This window comes from Cavia porcellus, unplaced genomic scaffold (genome assembly GCF_034190915.1).
Source record: "Cavia porcellus strain 051 isolate PalLab524CR breed Dunkin Hartley unplaced genomic scaffold, mCavPor4.1 scaffold_1, whole genome shotgun sequence".
Taxonomy (NCBI): domain Eukaryota; kingdom Metazoa; phylum Chordata; class Mammalia; order Rodentia; family Caviidae; genus Cavia; species Cavia porcellus.
Genome location: NW_026947484.1, coordinates 189,654,526 through 189,674,679, shown reverse-complemented (window position 1 = coordinate 189,674,679; position 20,154 = coordinate 189,654,526). Strand labels below are relative to the sequence as shown.

The following is a 20,154-nucleotide window of genomic DNA, read 5'->3' as shown; positions in this document are numbered from 1 at the left end:
TGGGCTTTTGGAGAAACTACAGAATACCTAAAAAAAATACAGTAAGAGTGTAATTTGCTGTTAACTGCTTTGAAAAAAGAATGATAGCTTGTGTACAGCCCAAACTGGAGCGTTAGCAAGGGTATGGCTTTGACTGCACAGGTAAGGAAAGAGCTGGTGCCAAATAGAATCTAGGCGCCTTCAGCCAAAATGACCCCATGGTTTGGGCTTCTGGACACCCATGGGTGAGGTGGGAAGGCCCCAAGAAAGACCTTGTCAAAAATCAAATTCCTTCCATGCAAGAAGAGCTTTAAAACATATTTGAACAGTGTTGAATCTGGGTGAATAATGAAGTGAACCTCAGTTTCTTGGGGTGCTCAAGCTAGAAGCTTTAGAGGGTATTTTATACAGGGATAGTGAATATATTAAGGTTTAACCTAGGATCTGATGTGATGAAAATATTTAGTAGGTTGCTGCAGATTATAACTATATTGAAGCAAAATAAAACATCAAGAAGCATATTGCTAATTCCAGCCATTTGACATTATAAAGAAAACCTAAATCTGCTTCACATGACAGAATCCTCTGTATCTGTTACCGGTAATCAGTCACCATTGCCACTGTCAGAGACCAAGCACCCAACACTGACTGGGTCCATCATGTAGTTCCTGATGTTCTTACCGAGGAAGGGCTGACAGGAATCTACCTTGTTCTAGGACATTAGTAGCAGGATTTAAAGCTATTCCTAGATGATTAGGTCCAGGGTATTCAGATTATGTAGGTACTTTTTCCCATGTGCAGCAAGGTGGCTGGCGAACAGTAAGCATGATGGGTAATGTCCACCGTTGGGTTAACTCTGGGTCAGTGACCGTGGAGACGTTTCAGGCAGACCCGTGTCAGATTAAGCTGTCTTCAGTATCCTGTTCATCACCCAGACAGACCATAGTAGGTGCTAGAAGGTAGGCTTTTGGCTCACCCTGAGGGGGCCCTAAGGGTTCTGTGGCAGAACCCTCCGATCAAATACAGGATCTGTTATCTTTGGTCTCAGAAACTATATATTCATGAGGTACCTAATTGGCCTATACATCATTCTTTACCTTCTTGCTCAGTTGACTTGTTGGTCACTGGCCCCATTATGGCCACTGCCTACTCATTCCAGCTGTAATGGGATGCCTTACTTATACCGTAGCCCTGTAGCCTCCTCCTCTACTGGCTACTACAGGAACTGAAGCCACTTGTAATGTGCTTCTCTCCACCTTCTTCCTCTCAACCTCCCTCCTCCCTGCAAGAGTGTGTGCCATAGGACCACCACATCAGGCTGCAACCCGAGCTCTGCCAGTTAAGCTCCGGGGGCTGGCACAACCCTAAAGGGAGGACAAGACTCCAAGGTCCAGGAAACAGGCATGTAGGGCCAACTGCAGACTTCCAAGGAAAGCAGAGCACAGTGTGTTCCAAACAGTGCCTTAGCATCTGCAAAGCTCAGTAAATGTAAATGATGGAGCATGGCAAAGCATCTTTCAGCTGTTTTCAGAGTGAATAATATATATGTAAAATATTACATTTTAAAATGGCCATCACCTCAAAAGAGGCATTTTGTTGAATACTATTTTGTAGGCTTGTCTTTCTGGTTACAAATGGGTTAGCTATGGCATCATCTCCCAGCTGATGATTACCAAGAACACATGGAAACATAGCTACAGAAACAATGTAGTTTCTTATTGCCATACAAACTTCTTTGGGGCCCTCAGCAAAGAGTGAAATGACCAAAGAGCAGTGCTGTGGCATGCCCTGTCCTTTGTTTCTCACTGTGAAAGGCTACAACTTATGGCCCAGACTGTTTCCATTTCATGACCCAAAATTGATTTCCAGGTTTTATGTTCTGTAAGGAGGCCCTTAATGAGGGCAAGAAAACAACTACTTGTTTGTGGCAGAAAATGTCTTGATGACATGGACTGGGCCAAGGTGACTGCAGTCGTCAACAATAGGCAGTTGTAGAAAAGGCTGAGACTTGTCTGAAAAAGATAGAAAAGATAGATTGTGGAGGCATTCTGCTGGAACACATCAGAAGTCAACACTGTTGTAATTTGATTAGCAACCTGGGGATGGAGAATTTTCACACTGTCGATGTTGTGTTTGGTGTGTTCAGGGTGTAGGGGGTGGGGTGCTGGGGGTCAGATGTAGGTCCTGGTGAATGCTAAGCACATGCTTGACAACTAAGCTATAGCCCTGGTCCTAGGTTTTTTAATTGTTGTTTTGTTTGGTTTCTGTCTGTCTGTCTGTCTCTCTCTCTCTCTCTCTCTCTCTTAAGTCTCATTGCTTACAGAGTTTGAGGTTTATTGGTTATTCAGAACCAGCCTGAGAGCTCTGCTGGTAATCCAGAGCTCTCAGCAGTTTTAGTCTCTTCCTGTCTTTCTCAGCCTCTCCTCCCCTGAGCGTACTGCCTCCCTGTAAGTGTGAACGATCCAAAACTGGAATCAAAGATGGCAGTAGGGAAAATGGGGCCACACTAACAACTTCCTGTGGCTTTTCTTTTCTAATATGCTTCATTTGTGTTCCCTGACTGTAATCCAGGTATGTGGGCAAAGACTACTCTGCTGCTCAGGAGCTAATGGAAGATGAGATGAAGGAGTTCTACGGTAAGAACTCCATGGCTGCACCAGTCCAGGCTGTGCTCGTGGGGCAGCTGCTAGCTGTAAATGCTGAGGAGGATGCTTGGTTACGTGCACAGGTCATGTCAGCAGAAGAGAACAAGATAAAGGTAAGCAGCAGTGACTTTGTCCTGGCATTACCAAGACACACACTTTATCACGTTAAATGTAGATTTTTCTCATGTTATAACCTTTTAAATTGTAAGTAGTTTTCTCTGAAAGAGCTAAATTATCCCCATCAGCCGTTAAGTCAGTGATACTCATGTTACCTTAGTGTCTCGGTGAAACAAATAGCTTCTCCACAGCAGTACCCAGAAGCCACGGGCTCAGCAGAATGCAGCCCCTTTCCACTCCCCGCACTGCCCAGCTGCATGAGTGGTTGCCTCATCAAGGCAGCGCTCCAGAGGGGAGCTGCACAGTCAGAAAGCTGCTATTATTCCTCTCTGTGTCAGCCCGTGCTCTGGCCATTCTCCAGGGGCTGCTCCAGGCTCACCCCTCAGTCCTCTCGGAAAGGTCACAGGGCCCATCACAACTCTCCCCAGACTTTCAGGCCTGGCCTTTGCCTCTTCTTCCTCTCTGTGACTCTCATTGCAGGCCCAGGCTCCCTCTGGCCTCGCAGTGCCCCGTGCAGTGTGCAGAAAACCGGTGTGCTATTCTGTCTACTCTGTGCTCATCAGTATCTGCCATCTATTTTTGCTGTGTCACTTCTTCCTTTATTGGTGAAAGCCGTGTATTTATTTGGAGATCATCCTGTGAATAATAGACCTGCCTCCTGAATGTTTGAGGAAGTAGAACAGCTGCTTTATTAAGAATTTGTGGGGAAACGTCTTTTTTCCCCAGATGTTTCCTTTTACTAAGGTGAATGTACTTCTAGGTGTTGCCAGCTGCTTGCTGGGCTAGTGGCCCTTGCCGCTTCTTACTACACGGTTTTAGTCTCTTCTCCTTGTGGGGAGGACACTGGCTAATCAGGGAAACATGTCTGAAGCTCTTTGGGTTCTTTAGACTTTGCAAGCAAGAATGTATACTTCTTTTCTGCAGTCACTGTTCTACAGTGCAAAACCCAAGTCCACATGTCCCTGTCAACCACCGGCCACATCCCACGTGTGCCTCTGAGTGCAGATAGCCACACCTGAGCTCAGCTGTCTGTTCCTCTCCACTGAAACCCCTCCACACGTACTATCAGGAGAGAAGGGAAGGAAGGAGCTTACTGCTTCTTATCTAGTTTGTTCAGTACTTCAAAGGGTCTGTAATGCTGTCCAGAATTAAGAGAAGCCAGCCACTTGTCCCATTCCAAAGAAATTTAGGAAATTCCTTAACCTAATCTGTAGAGACACAACTTTTAAGAAATTTGACTGACTAAAAATCTGAACATTGAGACAGTTTGGCAATTAAACACCATATGATCCCTAAGTATTTATACATGAGAAATAGAAGTATAGGTCCATAAAAACACTTGTATATGCATGTTTGCAGCAGTTTTATTATTAATTACCCCAAACTGAAAATAGCCCATGTGTTCACTAGCAGTCGAATGCATGAACAAATTATAATTAATTCACATAATGAAATACCATTTAACTATCAACATAGTTAAGGCTTGCAGACTTTGTGCTGACCAAAAAGAAACTAGTTACACAGAGTAATATTGTGTGAGCCAATATAAGTGGTGTCTGGGAAAGTTAAACTTCATTGCAGTGATAAAATCAGAGTATTGGTTTCCAGGTATGGGAGGTAGAGGGTGGCTAGTTACAAAAGCAAGAGGAAACTTGTGGAGCTGGTGGGAATGGTCTGTGTTTTGATTAGGTGGTGATTATGTGGGGTATATGGTGGTCAGAACCCATCAAACTACATACTTTAATACTTTCTCCATTGTAGAGTCTTCCTGGATAAAATTTGAAAAACACCCTCAGAAAAAGCAAAGGATCAAAGTGGTCACTGGGCCAGTGGAGCGCAGGGCTTTTGTTTGTGGTGTAGGCACTCACTCTGCCTGTGTTTGTTTGCTCTCAGTCTAGTTCCTCTGTTCATCTTGATCTGTAGTTAATAGGGGATAACTCCCTAGATATCCCTAGAAACACAAAAACTTCTGCTCATTTCTCCTGCCTTTAGGAGATTCAACAGATGGTAAACTATTTAAAGACATAGAGATATCTCTTTTTTTTGTCTTTTTCTTTTTTAATTGGTACCAGGGATCGAACTCACGACTGCTTGCTTGTAAGGCAGGCGCTTATGCCACTGAGCTAAATCCCCAGTCCCCGAGATGTCTCTTGAAGAAGAGAATTACGTGTAAACCCTAGTGGGACATTAACATTCTGGTGCTGTTTATAATAAACAATGTGTATACTCCACCAAGATAGACCCTGGCCTACAGTCTGATCGCTGCTGAGAATTATAGGCTGTTAGAAACAAGTGTCTTGGTATTTTTTATCCAGTGTACTTTTGAGATAGCAGTGCTATTCTTGTTTCCTACATCCCTGTGGAGCTGCATAGATTTCTCCCTTTATTTGGTGAAACCCCAGCTACTTACCACCACCCTGGTTCTCATGAGCTGAAATCTACCTGGCAGCAGGTACCAATCCCCTCCTTGCTTCCATCTGTGAGGTCTTTGGCAGGTATGAGAAACGGGCATGTGGGGATACTCTTGAGGCTGGGGCATGGTGGCCTGAACCAGACCTGCATCCTCAGTTCATGCTGTTACCTGGGTAGCTCTGGGAGACATGTGGCCACTTGGTGGTGCCAGAGAACAAGGGACTGGATGCCTAGACTGAGGCTGCCAGTGTTGATCCCAGTGCCCAGAGGAGAGGAGAATGCACAGTGGGAAGTGTGGTAAGAGTCACCTCAAGCCATGCAGGGAAAGTGTTTTTTATAAACTATTGCTGTTACACAAATACATGGTGTTATGACTAAAAACATGAAAGAAAGGAAAGAAATGAGCTACAGTCCTTACAGAAACTCTGAGGACTTCTTGGAGCAGGAAGTCTGCTGTCTGTGGCTGCATTCAGAATACATTCTGTTCACGTAGGAGTCCTGATCTCAAGTTTTATCCCATTAGGCTGCGTCATTTCTGTTTAAGTCAGGGAGAGCAGAGTCCAGGATTTAGGTGGCAATAGCTATTGAAGGACACAAGAGCTGCCTGACTCTAGAACCCTGTGAGCAGAACTGATTTAGGACGGGAGAAATGAACCTGTGCACCTAAATGTCTGGCCACCTCCTGAGGGGACCCTGCCAGTGGTCTGGGCGCTCGCATTGAGTCAAACGTGAATTGAGGCCTCCAAGACGTGATTTTTCCCATAGAAGGAAGACTGGCCTGCGGCCCACTTGGCACACATGGTCAGGGCAAGTGCTGGTGGTTTCTCTGCCTCTCTTTCTCCTTAGACTTTGTGCTGGGGAAGAGTTTTGTATGTTCAGCATCACAATCTAGGTATCACAAAGCTGATACGTGCACTTTACATTCCTGCAAAAGGTGAAAGAGAAGGGACTTTTTGCACATTACATCTTAACCAAGCCTGTACCCTGATTAGTGTTGTTTTGTTGCTGTCATTTTTTACACCATCATCTGCTTTAGTTAGAGTATACTAAATTTTGGCACTTGGATTCTTACTCTAAACTGCAGCTTAATGTTTCTATTTTTTAAAAAGGCTTTGTGTTTCTGTAGTCTTTTTCGAAAGAATGTTCTACATACATAATCTAAAAATAATCCCAGAGTCTTAATGATCTGTGCCAGTGGTAAAGAAGAGCTGTGTGAACAGAGAACTGCCCAGGACACGGGGGACCTTTTTGCTGAGCTAAATAAAGGTGCGGCCTAGCGTTACACCCTTGAAACAAACCGAAGCGCCAGTTGCAACAAAGCCTTTCTTGGCTTTGTGCAGGCAGCTATGGTGCCACTTAATTTTCTGATGATAGAATTAAATGGAGACAGTTACATGTATCAAATGATTTTTTAAAGTGGGGATGAAGACCTTTAGCCTAAACCTCTTTTTTTATCATTAGGTATGCTATGTTGACTATGGTTTCAGTGAAGTTGTTGACAAGAGCAAAGCATGCAAATTGAACCCAAAGTTCTGGTCACTCTCATTCCAAGCTACTAAGTGTAAACTAGCAGGTAAGAGAAACTTAAGATTGAAATGAATCATGTTTAATGTGCTCTGTATAAGATGTAATCATTATGTGAATGTTATATTTTTTAATATTTTATAGTATGTAGTAGATTGTATTATGCTTTATAATAAACATCTGAGGGTCATTTGGACAGTTTCTTTTTCTGGTTATCCTCACTACTATAGTAACAACTAATAGAGGCCCTCTATCATGGCATTTGATTATTTCTAGTCCCATTGCCCTGCACGAGTGACCCTCACCCTTTTCCCCTGAGATGGATGGTAGAGATACACACTGTTAGCACACCCTCCTGTGCCCAGGTAGAGTTTGCCTGTAGGTCTTGAATAGTTCTTGCACAGTCAGTGAAGCATTGTTCTTTTCTGTCTGCCTTATGGGAGAAGAGAAGATCAGACATGTGTTTTATTGGCTTAAACCTAAGGTGTGGAAGACAGTGGTCAGGTTATGGAAACGCACGTTGAGCTTTGGAGGGCTTGTGCCAGATTCAGAAAGTGATCTTAATTCCTAGGGGAAGTTTGGCGCTCTGAAGAAATGCTCCCTTGCAGTAAGGATGGATCTTTATGCCTTTGGAACTGAAGCTGACTCTGAGCTGAACTGGAAGTGGGTCTGAGGGCCTGTGAGAAACCTGTGGGAGTTGGTTTTAAAAGGAACAAGTGAAGATAGGACACAGGGCATAGGATGAGATTTAGGATGCAGAAACAGAGGGTTTGGAAAAAGCTACAAAGTGATGTGTCTGGACAGCAGGACAGGAGAATGGCCACTCAGGAGGAGTCTGTGAGCTTTAGTTTGTGGCCACAAAGGAAGAAAATAAAGAAGTAGACATAAAATATTTTGGGGAGAAATAGTGAGCTGTTTCAGTTAGTTTAATAGATTAATTTAGATTTGTCATATTCATGATATAGAGAATTAAAATTGTCAGAGAACTGAAAGAATAATTGGATTGGATTAAAACCAAAGTGGTCTGATACTTGTGTTCTCTCTGTGAGAGAGCAGAAGGTTCTCTGGTGTCCTTAGGGGCGTAACGGTGTCGCAGGGAGGAAGGAGGCGAGGAGGGGTGTGAAAGTCTCAATTTCCATTATGTGAAAGGTCATTTTATGAGAGACAAATAATTTTGTATGTAAGTATTAGTCTATCTTAGACGTGTTCTTGTACATAAAGCAAAGGCTGATTTTTAAGGTAAAAATTCTGATTGATCATCAGTTTCTCTTCTTTCTTAAAGATTTTTGGGGGGCCAGGGATGTAGCTCAGCAGCACAGCATCTGCCTGACAAGTGTGAGGCCCTGAGTTTGATTCTTGGTACAAAAAAAAAAAGATTTTCTGTCTTAGTGTATTATTCAAAGGGCCTGCATGTTATACTTTAAAAACAATGAAGACAGTGAAGAAGATTATAAAACAAAGCTTCCATATAAAATTTAATAATTTTGTGGTAGAGTCATAATTTTAATAGTGGTCATAACTGATACAATCAGCCCTCCATCTTACAGTGATTCTGTTAAGAGATAGAAAGTAAAATATTCACTATTTTTCAGGGTTGGAGGTTCTAAATGATGATCCTAATCTAGTGAAAGTGGTTGAGTCTCTAACTTGTGGGAAGATCTTTGCGGTGGAAATACTTGACAAGGCAGATATTCCACTTGTTGTTCTGTACGATACCTCAGGAGATGATGATATCAATATCAACGCCACCTGCCTGAAGGCCATGCATGACAAGTCCCTAGAGGTTCACCTCCAGGTACGCGTGATCACCACTGCCGTCTTCATATTGTGTGTAAGATCAACAGAAAATGCTATAGATTTCAGGCTATTAATTGATATAGACTTTACATTACTATTCAAGAAAAAAGAGGGAAACTGAAAGAAGAAAATGTTAATAGTAATTATTTCTTAGAAAGTGGATTTTTTATTTCCCAATTTTTACATTGAGTGTATGTTAAATTTATATGAAATTCCTCTACAAAGATAACAAAGGAAAACAATATAAGAGAAGGAAAAATTAAATTCAGGAAGATATTTATGATTAGCTTTAATGTTTTAAAAATGTTTGGTACATAAGTCCCAAAAGAGGGAACTTTTAAAATAAATTATAGAACATTCATCATAAAAAACAGGATGAAATATTCAAATGATCATTTTAAAAATGTAATTAAAACAGGAAAAATTATCTTACTGAGTAGAATAGCTGTAAATTGTCTTTATATGAATTGACTAGAAGTCTCTGAAATTAAATCTTTGATTAGATTTCCTAAAAATTACTAGAATTCCTGTTGCCAGTGAAAACAGGTTAGAAAGCAGCTGGTAATAGAATCAATTTTATAAGAATTTTTTTTATTTTTACTTCTGTTAATGTTACAGAAACAAGTTTTTGGGATAATTTGTATTCTAAATAAAAGGGAAGGGAATAAGTCAAAGTGAGAGACATTTTTAGACTTTCAGACAATGGAATGTGGTAATGTATACACAGTGTCTCTTTTGTGCCTGTCACAAATAATTAGTTAAATATAATTTTTTACACTTAAGTTAGGAATTTCATTCTTTGTAGCCAGCAGTCCACTAACTTAGACTTTCAATACAGACTTTCAATAGGATATTTAGATAAATGTTCCTTACAGAGTTGAGAGCACCATTCTGTTCTTAAGCATTCTTGGTGTGTCCTTTGTGTGTTCTAGGTTGATGCCACATACACAAATGTCAGAGTGACAAATATTTGCTCTGATGGAACACTCTTCTGCCAAGTGCCTTGTAAGGGTCTGAACAAGCTCAAGGACCTTCAGCATAAGATAGAGGATTACTTCCATTGCAAGGTATAGCAGAACTCTATTCCTCTTTAAAGTGATTCCTAGCATTGCAAACAAAAGTAGCCCACTAAATTGCATAACTATGGATAATTCTTTAATAGTTTTTGAGGCAGAATCTCTAGAATGATAGTCACCCTAGACTTCAGAGCTTTGAGAAGAGGAGGCAGAAGAAGCCTACCAGGTTCTGTAGTGTAAATTGAAGGTGATACTAGTGTACTCCAAAAGGATTGTCATGAGGATAGCAGCATGAGGGCAATTGTCTTTATATGAATTGACTAAAAGTCTCTGAAATTAAATCTTTGGTTAGATTTTCTAAAAATTGCTAAAGTTCCTCTTGCCAGTGAAAACAGGTTATAAAGCAGCTGGTAATAGAATCAATTTTGTAAGAATTTTTTATTTTTACTTCTGTTAATGTTGCAAAAACAAGTTTTTGGGATAATTTTTATTCTAAATTAAAGGGGAGGGAATAAGTCAAAGTGAGAGACATTTTTAGACTTCAGACTACCTGTGCCCTGGATATAATAAGTGCCCATCAGTTGATCGATTCCTTATTCATAATATGCATTTGATTAGTCCTCAGAACGGCTGCTTGTGATTCTCTCCTGGAGTCAGCCAGCTCTTCTGTCACAGGCAGAGGAGGATCTCGGAATTTAGAAAGATAATAAAACTCTCCTTGACGCTCCCTTCACCTCCCTTAGGCATTGCTCCCCAAGCTGCTTCTGGTCCCTGAAAATCTGCTGCTGGGGAAATATAATTCTGCAGATTAAATTCTATAGTCTCCATACCCTTTGATTCTTTTCTATCTTGTTTATTTATTTGTGTATTTGTTTATTTTTGGTACAGAGAATGTAACTCAGGACCTTGCACTGTCAGGCAGGCGCTATGCCTCTGAGCAGTGTCCCCAGCCATACCCTTTGATGTCTATTTGTGTTTTTCTGAATCGACCCATAGTTTTATGTTTCTACAGTGGTTTCTGTACCAATAAGGGGCACTGTAGTCATCTAAAATAAAGCTGTAGCTGCCAAGTCACTGAAGCTTGCTGCCACTTCAGCCCTGACCCCTCCCCCTGCAAGTGCAGCCTCTCTAACCTACACGGCACTCAGATACCTCAGGATGCCCTGTGCATTTTGTGTTTTAATTTCTTGGGTTTCCATTTGCCTTAATAGCATGTAAGTGGCTCCTCCTCCTCCTCCCTCTTCCTCTTCTCTCTTCCAACCTGTTCCTCTTCCTCCCATCTTCCTCCTCCCTCTCCTCCCTCTTCCTTTTATCTCCTCTCCATCATATATGTGGCAAGCGATGGAGAATCTAAGGATTCAACAAGAATACTAAGCTACATCCTCAGTCATTTTTTGCAATTTTTAATTTTGAGACAAGTCTCACTAAGTTGTCCAGACTGAGCTCGAATTTAAGAGTACTCCTGTGTCAGCTACACAGAGTATTGGGATTACAGGCGTGTACTAATGTCCGTAACCTCAGTGCAGACTCTTTGAGAACACAGTCTATGCCTCACCAGTTTTCTGTAATCTTCACAGCACCTAATCCAGTGTCGTGTCTACAATAGGTTTTCCAAAGTATTTGCTGGATCAGGTTAAACCTGTAGTTACCCTATCATCTGGAATTGAAGCATTGCATCTATAGAGTTACCTCTTTCTGTGATTGATGATACATCTGAGATTCCCAGAGAGGTTGATTGTGCTGATCCATTTGCATGGATGTCCTTATAACCTCTAGGGATGACAAGCACTGTTGATTATTTCCTCGTGCTCTTATAAACCTGCTGGAGACTTTGCCTTTGGAAACTCTCACCTGCAAAAACGAGACATGGGCAAATCCCCATCTTCAGACTGTGGCAGAAGACACAGATGAAGACACCTAGCATTTCATTAGCACTCGTAGTACATATTTGTGTTGACAACATTCCTTTTATTTTGGAATTAAAATCTTATCCTTGACTCTGAGTGTTAGACTACAGAAGGAAGAGGCCTTCTGGACAGCTGGCCCTGCCCTCACTTCACCCATTCATGCCTAACTTTTTGTCAGATTAAAGTTTCTCTTTATGTGTGACTGATGGAACCAAAGCCTAAGTTAGTCAGTGACTTCTGCTAAGGTTTGAACAGGGCTGATTTTGAGCCTGTGCAGTAGGGCAGAGTAAATCACTGAGGTGGACAGCACCCTTGCTATGCTGACTGCCCCTGCCGTGGCCTCTCTCTAGCTCGTGGGAAGTCTGGCGACCCCTGGGTGGACAGTCGGCCTGCAGCTCAGCAATCTGTTTCTGTTGGCATAGCCTATATCCTTTGCTAAGAATTGTAATGATATCTTGGTTTCTTTTTTTTCAGCACATGACTTCTGAATATTTCATATCACTACCCTTTTGTGGGAAAATTTGCCTCTTCCATTGCAAAGGAAAATGGTTACGAGTAGAGGTAAAATAAATCACTTGACTTTTTAAAACTAATTATGAAATGTTTAAAATGTACAAACAGAATTTTTAAAAATGGAATAAGCATGCATGGACTTCTCACCAGTTTATGGAAGAAAAAAATGACCAACGTGGTTGAACTCCCCCTGTGCCTTCTCTTTTCTCTTGCCAGCATTCCTGAGAGAATGACCAGCTGAATTTGGTGTTTCTCATTCCTGTTCATTTCTTTAGACTTTTAATGTTTATACACATGTTTTTTGCTATATATATATATATATATATATATATACACATATAAACTGTAGAAGTGAATTCATACTTAAAATATTTATAGTAAAAGTGAATATGAGTAAATGAATACTCTTAAAATTTATGTACATAGTAAATTGTAATTATTCTTCTAAAACATGCCTTTTTACTCATTATGTGAATGTGTACAGCTCTACTTGATCTATTTTCACTGCTGTGGGTAATAACAAAATGAGTGTGCACAAAGGTACCATCCTTCTGATGGTGACTGTTTAGATTGTAATTTCTGTTATAAATAACAATGCCATTCTCCTGTGTATTCTCCCAGGGTGCATAGAAGAGTTTCTGGGTACAGGACTCTGTAGCCTTATTAGTGACTCCTGAGGTCACCCTTCCCTGGAGTGCAGAGCCCTTGGGGAGTTCTGGCTTTCTAGGAGGAGTATTCAGATCCTCCCTCCCTCCTGCCTGGGCTAAGGCCACATCTGGTGTTGAAGATAAATTTGGCTTTGGTGTTCACATACCCTTTTGTTTCTAGCCCTTAGAAATTATCTTCTGGGAAGTTCATTTACAGAGTTGTAAATAATTTTATCCTGTATTTCTGTGTTTTTTCAAAGGCAAGTTTTGAATTTTGTGATTACCTTTTCTTCCTCTTTTGCATTTCTCTGTCCCTGTTCTCCTCCCTTCCTCCCTTACCTCCCATTTCTAGTTTGCCCAGTTTCTAAAGTTAGTTTAAACTTTGTTATTTTTCGTGTTTTTTTTTCTTTCAATCCAGAGATTCTTAACATAGAAGCAAGGATCTGTATTTTAGGGAGTCCCCAAAGCTTCTAAGAATTGTATGCAAATTTTTATGTATATGTTACATTTGGGAGTAAAAAGGATGCATAATTTTCATAACTTACAGAAACCAACCCTAAAAGGATAAGAACCATTGCTTTTTTACTTTTTTAAAAAAGTCTGCACAGCATTGTTTTCATAAATTATACTGATTTTCTCTTTAAAACTTGTCATGTCCACATCAATGAAAACAACAGTTCTGGAGTCATTGCTGTCGTTAATGTGAATGTATGTAAGAGACTGACGTCTGGAGTTGTACGACCAAGGGTTGTATGTTGTGCACGTGGCCATAAATTCAAAAGATGACATGTTGAAAAGAATATGGCATGAGTTATATACTAATGCTCTGTGCTATGTAATACATGGTATGCAAATGTAGAAATACTTCTTAAAATTTTAAAAACTTCAGACGAAAGAGTTGCAAAAATAGAATAAAGAGCTATTTGCCATGTACTTTTCAAATGTTAACATCTTATGTGACCATTGTGTAATTACAAAAGCAGGAAATTAACAGTAATACAATACTATTAATTAATCCACAGAAATTCTGGCATTTCCTAAATTGCCCCCAAAATGTTCTTTTTCTGGTCCAAGATCCAGTGCAATATTCCACATTGTATGTAGTTGTCATGTCTTCTTAGTACCCTGCAACCCATAGTTAATCAGCTTTTCTTTGTTGTTTATAACTTTTTGAAAAGTAGCATTATATAATAATTATCTCTCAATTTCAGTATATTTATGTTATGAGTATCTTCAGATTATACATTTTGGGCAAAAATACTTTCTCACTACTCATGTGCCTATCTGTTATCCCAGCAATTTGTATGCTGTGGGAGGAGGATTGTCTGGGTGACTTATTGAGACCCTGGTTCAAAATAAGTTGGGGGTGGAGTGGTAATAGAATAATGGTAGGTTGCTCGCCTTGCCGTGTACAGGCCCTGAGTTCTATCCCTAGCACTAAGAAACAGAAAAACAAAACATCCTCTCAGTATATACCCAAACACTTCATATAGGTATGTGATATTAGTTGTATTACTATCAAATTCTGTATTGACTACTTTTGAGAAAGACAAAAGGTTTGAGTATTATCTTACTGGTATATAGAAAGGAAAAAATTATTAATGTTATGTACAAATAATTATAGAGGTAATTATTGCTTCACTCTGTGTAGTTTCTCTCTCTCTGTCTCTCTCTCTCTCTCTGTCTCTCTCTCTCTCTCTCTCTCTCTCTCTCTCTCTCTCTCTCTCTCTCTCTCTCTCTCTCTCTCTGTGTGTGTCTCTTTCTTTTTAACTATCCAGGCCATTGCTTAAGCTAGTCAAGCACTTTACTCCACTGAGCTGCATCCCCAGATCTTTTAAATTTTTTATTTTGAGCTTTCTTACTAAATTACTCAGACTGGCCTCAAACTGCCATCCTCCTGCCTCACCTGAATAGCTGGGACTTCAGGGAGGCACCATCACACCCAGCTTCCTAGTTTCTCCAGTTTTGAACTATTAATTTGGACTCTATTTTACTTCTCTGTGATTTTCTGAGTTTTAAATTTTAGCAAAATGATGAAAATTATTAGGTTCTCTGGTGAAGCTATAAAATACATTATGATTTTTAAAATCAGACCACCTTCTGATCAGTAGTATTTATTAATATATTGTTACTTTATAATGTCCTAGAATCAGAGAAATAGTAAATATTACTGTTTTTAGGAATTTTACTGGTCATTATTAGTTTACTGATTAAGTGAATTAAAAACTTGATGTCAAAATCAGCTCTACTGTAATATTTGATATATAAATACCCTTTAAAACACATTGTTTTTGTTGCTTTTACTATGAAATTTAGGACTGTAAGATTCAGTTGTACAGAAGTGTATTGGTCTTTAGGGTATACTAATAAAGTAGCCAATGCTTGTTTTGTTTCAGATCACAAATGTTCATAGCAGCCGGGCTCTTGATGTTCAGTTCCTGGACTCTGGCAACACAACCTCTGTGAAAGTGTCAGAGCTCAGAGAAATTCCACCTCGGTTTCTACAAGAAATGATTTCGATACCACCTCAGGTACAGTTAGTCATAAAGCTGGAGATTTTGGATGTGTTTGTTCATAATCCATCCCCATGTTATGAGATGTTCTCTGTTCTAGTTTGTGAAGAAAAAAAATTAAATTATCTGAGTATGATTATTTACCCATTTTCAGAAGTAAAATTTTTCTAAGATAAGAATTCCAGTCATATTTGCAGAATATTGCTTGATACATGTTTTTTTCAAGCCCACCAACTCAGTGGGCTGTGTTGTCCAGTTTAGGTTCTGTGTTAATTATTAGATGCAAGCTCTGACTTTGCACAGCTCCAAGATATTGTAGATAAGTGTTCATTTCCAGAATTCATATTAAATTAATCATCCATCCTCAGAAATCTGTTTCTGTGTTACATGTTTTCATTTCTTATATATCCCCCCACACATGTTAATAAAAACATTTACCTCAGCCTGTCCCTCCCCTCTCAGTGAACATCCAAATGATAAGAATTTTAAACTGTGTTTAGTTGGTTAAAGTTGACAGAACCATTTACCTTTTTTGTGTGAAGTATGGGATTTTGTATAGAAATTAATTTTTTTTTTGAATTTTTTTTTTGTCTTTTTCTTTTTTATCGGTCCCGGGGATTGAACTCACGACTGCCTGCTTGCAAGGCAGGCACTTATGCCGCTGAGCTAAATCCCCAGCCTGAAATTAATATATTTTTTAAAAAATAAAACTAATGCTCTGTAATAGCAGATTTTCCCTTGACTAATACTCTCTAACGACCTCAGTCGTCAGTACTCAGCATCTAGACCAGTCATCCATAACTGGTGTCGCTGTTTAGCATTTCTCTTACTCCAGTCTCCATTGCCTTTTCTAACAGCGACTATTTCAGAGAAGCTGTTCAACATTTCTTCAAGCCTATTTTCAAGTCATTTTTGCTCTGTCACTCAGCTATATTATTGGAAGTTGACAGCCTCTAGATGCTACGGTCACTTTCTAACAGTCCTGGCCTCTGAAGCTCCTTTTGGAACATTGGTCCATTGAGCCTTACCTCAAAAAAGTTCCCTGGCCTAAAGGGAAGGGGATTAAGGCCCCTTCTGTCTGTCTGAAAGTCAGACACTAGTACTCCTCTTATGCTGCTACACTAACTGATACTAGACATTTTTATAATCATAATTATTTCATTGATATGAGGACTACTGTTAGGGGACTCTTAAACACCCCTTTACCCTCTGTTAACTTTTCTGTAAGACATCCAAGTCACTAGCAAAATGATAGCTGTCAGTGAAAGCTGACCGTAAATGTTGTGATTTGACTGTTGTCTCTAACAGTATTTTAAACTTGTGAATTTGTGGTCAGAATTTTAAAATCAGACAATGTCTCCCAAAACACCTACATCTTGCCAGGGGGTTAGCCCAGTGGCGTAAGTGCCTGCCTAGCAAGTAAGAGGTCCTGAGTTCAATCCCTGGTACCAAAAAAAGAAAAAAAAATGCCTACGTCTAGCTTCTTTTTCAGTAGACTAAAGTATCCGGCTGTCCTAGGGTCCTCCGTGGTGAGTGGTGCCCCACGGAGTTCTGACTGACCTCCTTCTCACCACATGCAGCTGGCACAGGGAGAGGCTTGGAGCTCAAGCCCAAAGGAAAGACGTAGGATAGAGGGGAGAGACTTAGAGAGGAAAGGAGGAATCAGGGAAGTAGATTCAGACCACCTCAGAGTTGCCTCCATCAGTTCAAAGGCTCATCTGTGGCTGAAAGAATCTGTAAGGTCACCCTTACTCTCCACTCTGGCCGTTTTTCAGAAACTAGGGCAGTGGTGCGGGGGTAAAGAGCCTCAGTGAAAATGAGACTTTCAGGTCCTGTGAATACCACTTTGCTATCCTTTCTAATTGTCACCACAACCTCCTTCAAAAGATTAGCACAAATGCTTGATACCCACGAATGTCAGGAATGAAGGGTGACGCCCCAGAAGCTTCCAAAGAGCCTGAAAGGCATTGAATTTCCTTCAGTCACCACTTCATGGAGTTGGACTGAGCAGGCAGATCTGCATATGGCCCCAGCCCTGTCTACGCAGCATTGCAGTGCTCCATAGGCTAGCTCTGAGTCACCTGCAACATGGTGTCATGGTGCTTGTCATGCAGAAAAGTATTGTGGAGTGAGAAGCGCCTGGTACCAGCCCTGGCTGATACGAGGAGAAAAGACAGTAAGAGTGATATAATTAGAGCCAGGAACATAGCTCAAACCAAGAGCAGTGATTACCATTATCAGCTGTGGCTCTTACTTGCTGTCTTGGCAACATCTGACTGGCAGTAAAATGACAATGACATTACTCATAAGTACTTATTTTAAGCTGTGTACTTTCTTCCCACCAGGCTGTAAGGTGCTGTTTAGCCGATCTTCCACAGTCTATTGGTGTGTGGACGCCAGATGCTGTGCTCTGGTTAAGAGATTCTGTTTTGAATTGCTCAGACTGCAGCATTAAGGTTAGTGCCTTACTGGTCCTGATAACCTCTAGGGAGGGAGCCTCTAGCCACAGGCTCAATGGTTTTTGTGAATTTTATCATACTGTAAACAGATGCTTTCACCTCAGACACATTTTTTATATTCAAAAGATTATACATAATAGCTGTATTTCATGGTTTGTTTCTCATTTAATAAATTATTTTGTGTCTCCTATATTGCTTTTAAACCATTTGTGTAATTTTTTTCATTATTAATAAGATGGCAGAGAGAGTTTTCTGCTCGGATTTTGCTTTGTAATAAGGAAATGAGTCCCCAAAGGAGGCATCTTGTATCTTGATATGTTTCAATTAAGTAAGTCCACTGTTTTTCCCTAATGGAGAGTGCATTATAAATACATAATTTGCTTATAATCTTTATTTGTTTATAATCTTGGTGTTTTCCTCTTTTTCATGAAGTTTATTTATACTTTTTTGTTTCATTTATTCTTATTTCCTTTTTCTATACTTTTGCATCTTCAAAAACCTTGCTCATGTTCCAGGGGTAGAAATGTTATTAGCTGATGCAGATACTATTTTATGGAAATGTGTAACCATGAAGTGTCTTCATCTATATCTTCACTAAGATTTCTAAACCATTCTAACAGACTTCTGTTTTATGGTTCTCTAAGGCTTATGGTGTTGCTTAATTATGTGTTATTTAATAATACTCAGTTGTCACATGTTAATGAGTGCTGTTTTTCCAGCTACTTGTTAGTGTCTCAGCTATTTGTAAAGCCCCTAAAGCCTTGGTATTGGATACTCAATTAAAAATTCTTTTTAATGGTAAGTTTTAAAATGATACCTCTATCACAAATATCAATAATAACTTAAAAGTCAGCATGTCTTTAGTATCTCTAAAGTGAATCTAGATATGTGTGTTTCTCTGGAAAAAATTTTTCAAAAGTAAATTACTGTAAATGGATTGCCTTGTTGGTGTCTCCCTCCCTTCCTATATGCCTACCTTTTACTTCTAGCTTTGTTGAAAGATGTAGCTGAAAGTATCTCATTTTTGTCCTTTTTAAGATAAGTCAGACAAATCTTAAGATAAATCAGAAGAGTTGATGCCTTTGGGACATGTGGCAGAGCACCCTCAGTTATCAGTGCTTGGTCTGACATAAACACCTCCTTGCAGAAAGAACAGAGATAGTTAGGAAGTCTATAGGTTCTCTGAGCAGCCAGCACTTATGCCACTGAGCTGTTTCCCTTGGGCTGGAGATTTAGCTCAGCAGCATAAGCACCTGCCTGGTGAGTGCGAGGTCATGAGTTAGGCCCTGGTACCGGGGGGGGGAAAAAAAAAAAAAAAAAGGTTCCCTGGGCAAAAAGTACGTAATTGTCATTTTAGCCTGCGCATGGGGCTTTCACCCTCTTTTTCTCCCCAGCTCCCTTTCCTCCATGTAGTTGACGAGATGGGAGGAAAGCACATGTATTAGAACTAAAAAGGGAATGCAGACTAGAGATCCCCATGTGTGTGTGGACATCATGATTTCTTCCTTCCCATCCATGTCAGAAGGTACACCAGCCTGAAGCCAATGTGTATCAAACCTTTCGCTGAGGGGGAGTGATGAGCATGTAGGAGTTCATCATACTGTTCTTTTTATTTTGAGTCTTTTGGGTCATTAATTTAAAAATTTTGTGACATAGAACTACTTCCTTTTTCTCTATGATAATAACCTTGAGCAGGTTTTAAGGTTTCGTCAGTTTTTCATTTTTATTGCAACTGCCTTTTAGGCTATTGTGTTTTTCTTACAGGCTATTTTGAGTTGAGTCTGTTTATTTCTAGACTATGGTAGATGATTTACTTTACCTTAAATAAAATGAATCTTAGCAAGTTTTTTCTCTGCAAAATACTATATTATTTTAATGTTTAAGATTAACATAACTGCCTCTCAATTCAATATGAACTTGGATTTCTTACATTATTTTTTGTATTTTCCAAAGGTTACAAAAGTGGATGAAACCAAGGGGCTTGCATATGTGTATTTATTTACTCCTAAGAACTTTCCTGATCCTCATCGCAGTATTAACCGCCAGATAACAAATGCAGACCTGTGGAAGCATCAGAAGGACGTATTCCTGAGTGCTGTGTCCAGCACGGTCAGCTCTCCCACCAACAGAAATGGCAGCATGCCTGTGGCGGATAGCACAGGAGAGAATTTTAAAATAAATGCCCCCAAAGCCAGCAGAAAACCTGTGGTGGACCATACTAGCTCCTTCTCCATGGAGGAGCTGCCACCTCCTCTCCAGCTATCAAAGCCTGGGCAGCACATGGATGTATATGTGCCTGTAGCCTGTCACCCGGGCTACTTTGTCATCCAGCCTTGGCAGGAGATCCATAAGCTGGAAGTCCTGATGGAAGAGATGATCCTGTATTACAGTGTGACTGAGGAGCGCCACATCCCGCTGGAAAAAGACCAAGTGTATGCTGCAAAGGTGGAAAATAAGTAGGTCCTTGGACAAAGCCCTGCATTCTATTTTGTTCCTAAGAAAAATCTGTAGAATGGTGCCAGCGTTCTTCATCCCTTCAAGGGAATTAGAACCTCAGGAAAGGAGATTATTAGTATATGTTTGCAAAACGTAATGAATGCATTCATTGGGTGATACTGATACTTA

At 40.2% G+C, this 20,154-nt stretch overlaps 1 protein-coding gene across 4 annotated transcripts in view; it reads left to right on the top strand.

Moving 5' to 3' along the window:
• The window catches only part of Tdrd7 (tudor domain containing 7), a 71,423-nt gene that overhangs the window by 30,283 nt on the left and 20,986 nt on the right, over positions 1 to 20,154 (top strand). For all 4 annotated transcript variants that reach the window (XM_063225018.1, XM_063225007.1, XM_063225013.1 and 1 more), the window contains 8 exons: positions 2,551 to 2,737; positions 6,615 to 6,726; positions 8,270 to 8,472; positions 9,407 to 9,541; positions 11,872 to 11,958; positions 14,954 to 15,088; positions 17,416 to 17,526; positions 19,483 to 19,985. In XM_063225018.1, coding sequence (XP_063081088.1) covers positions 2,551 to 2,737; positions 6,615 to 6,726; positions 8,270 to 8,472; positions 9,407 to 9,541; positions 11,872 to 11,958; positions 14,954 to 15,088; positions 17,416 to 17,526; positions 19,483 to 19,985 — 1,473 coding nt within the window. The remainder of the gene's footprint in view (positions 1 to 2,550; positions 2,738 to 6,614; positions 6,727 to 8,269; positions 8,473 to 9,406; positions 9,542 to 11,871; positions 11,959 to 14,953; positions 15,089 to 17,415; positions 17,527 to 19,482; positions 19,986 to 20,154) is intronic.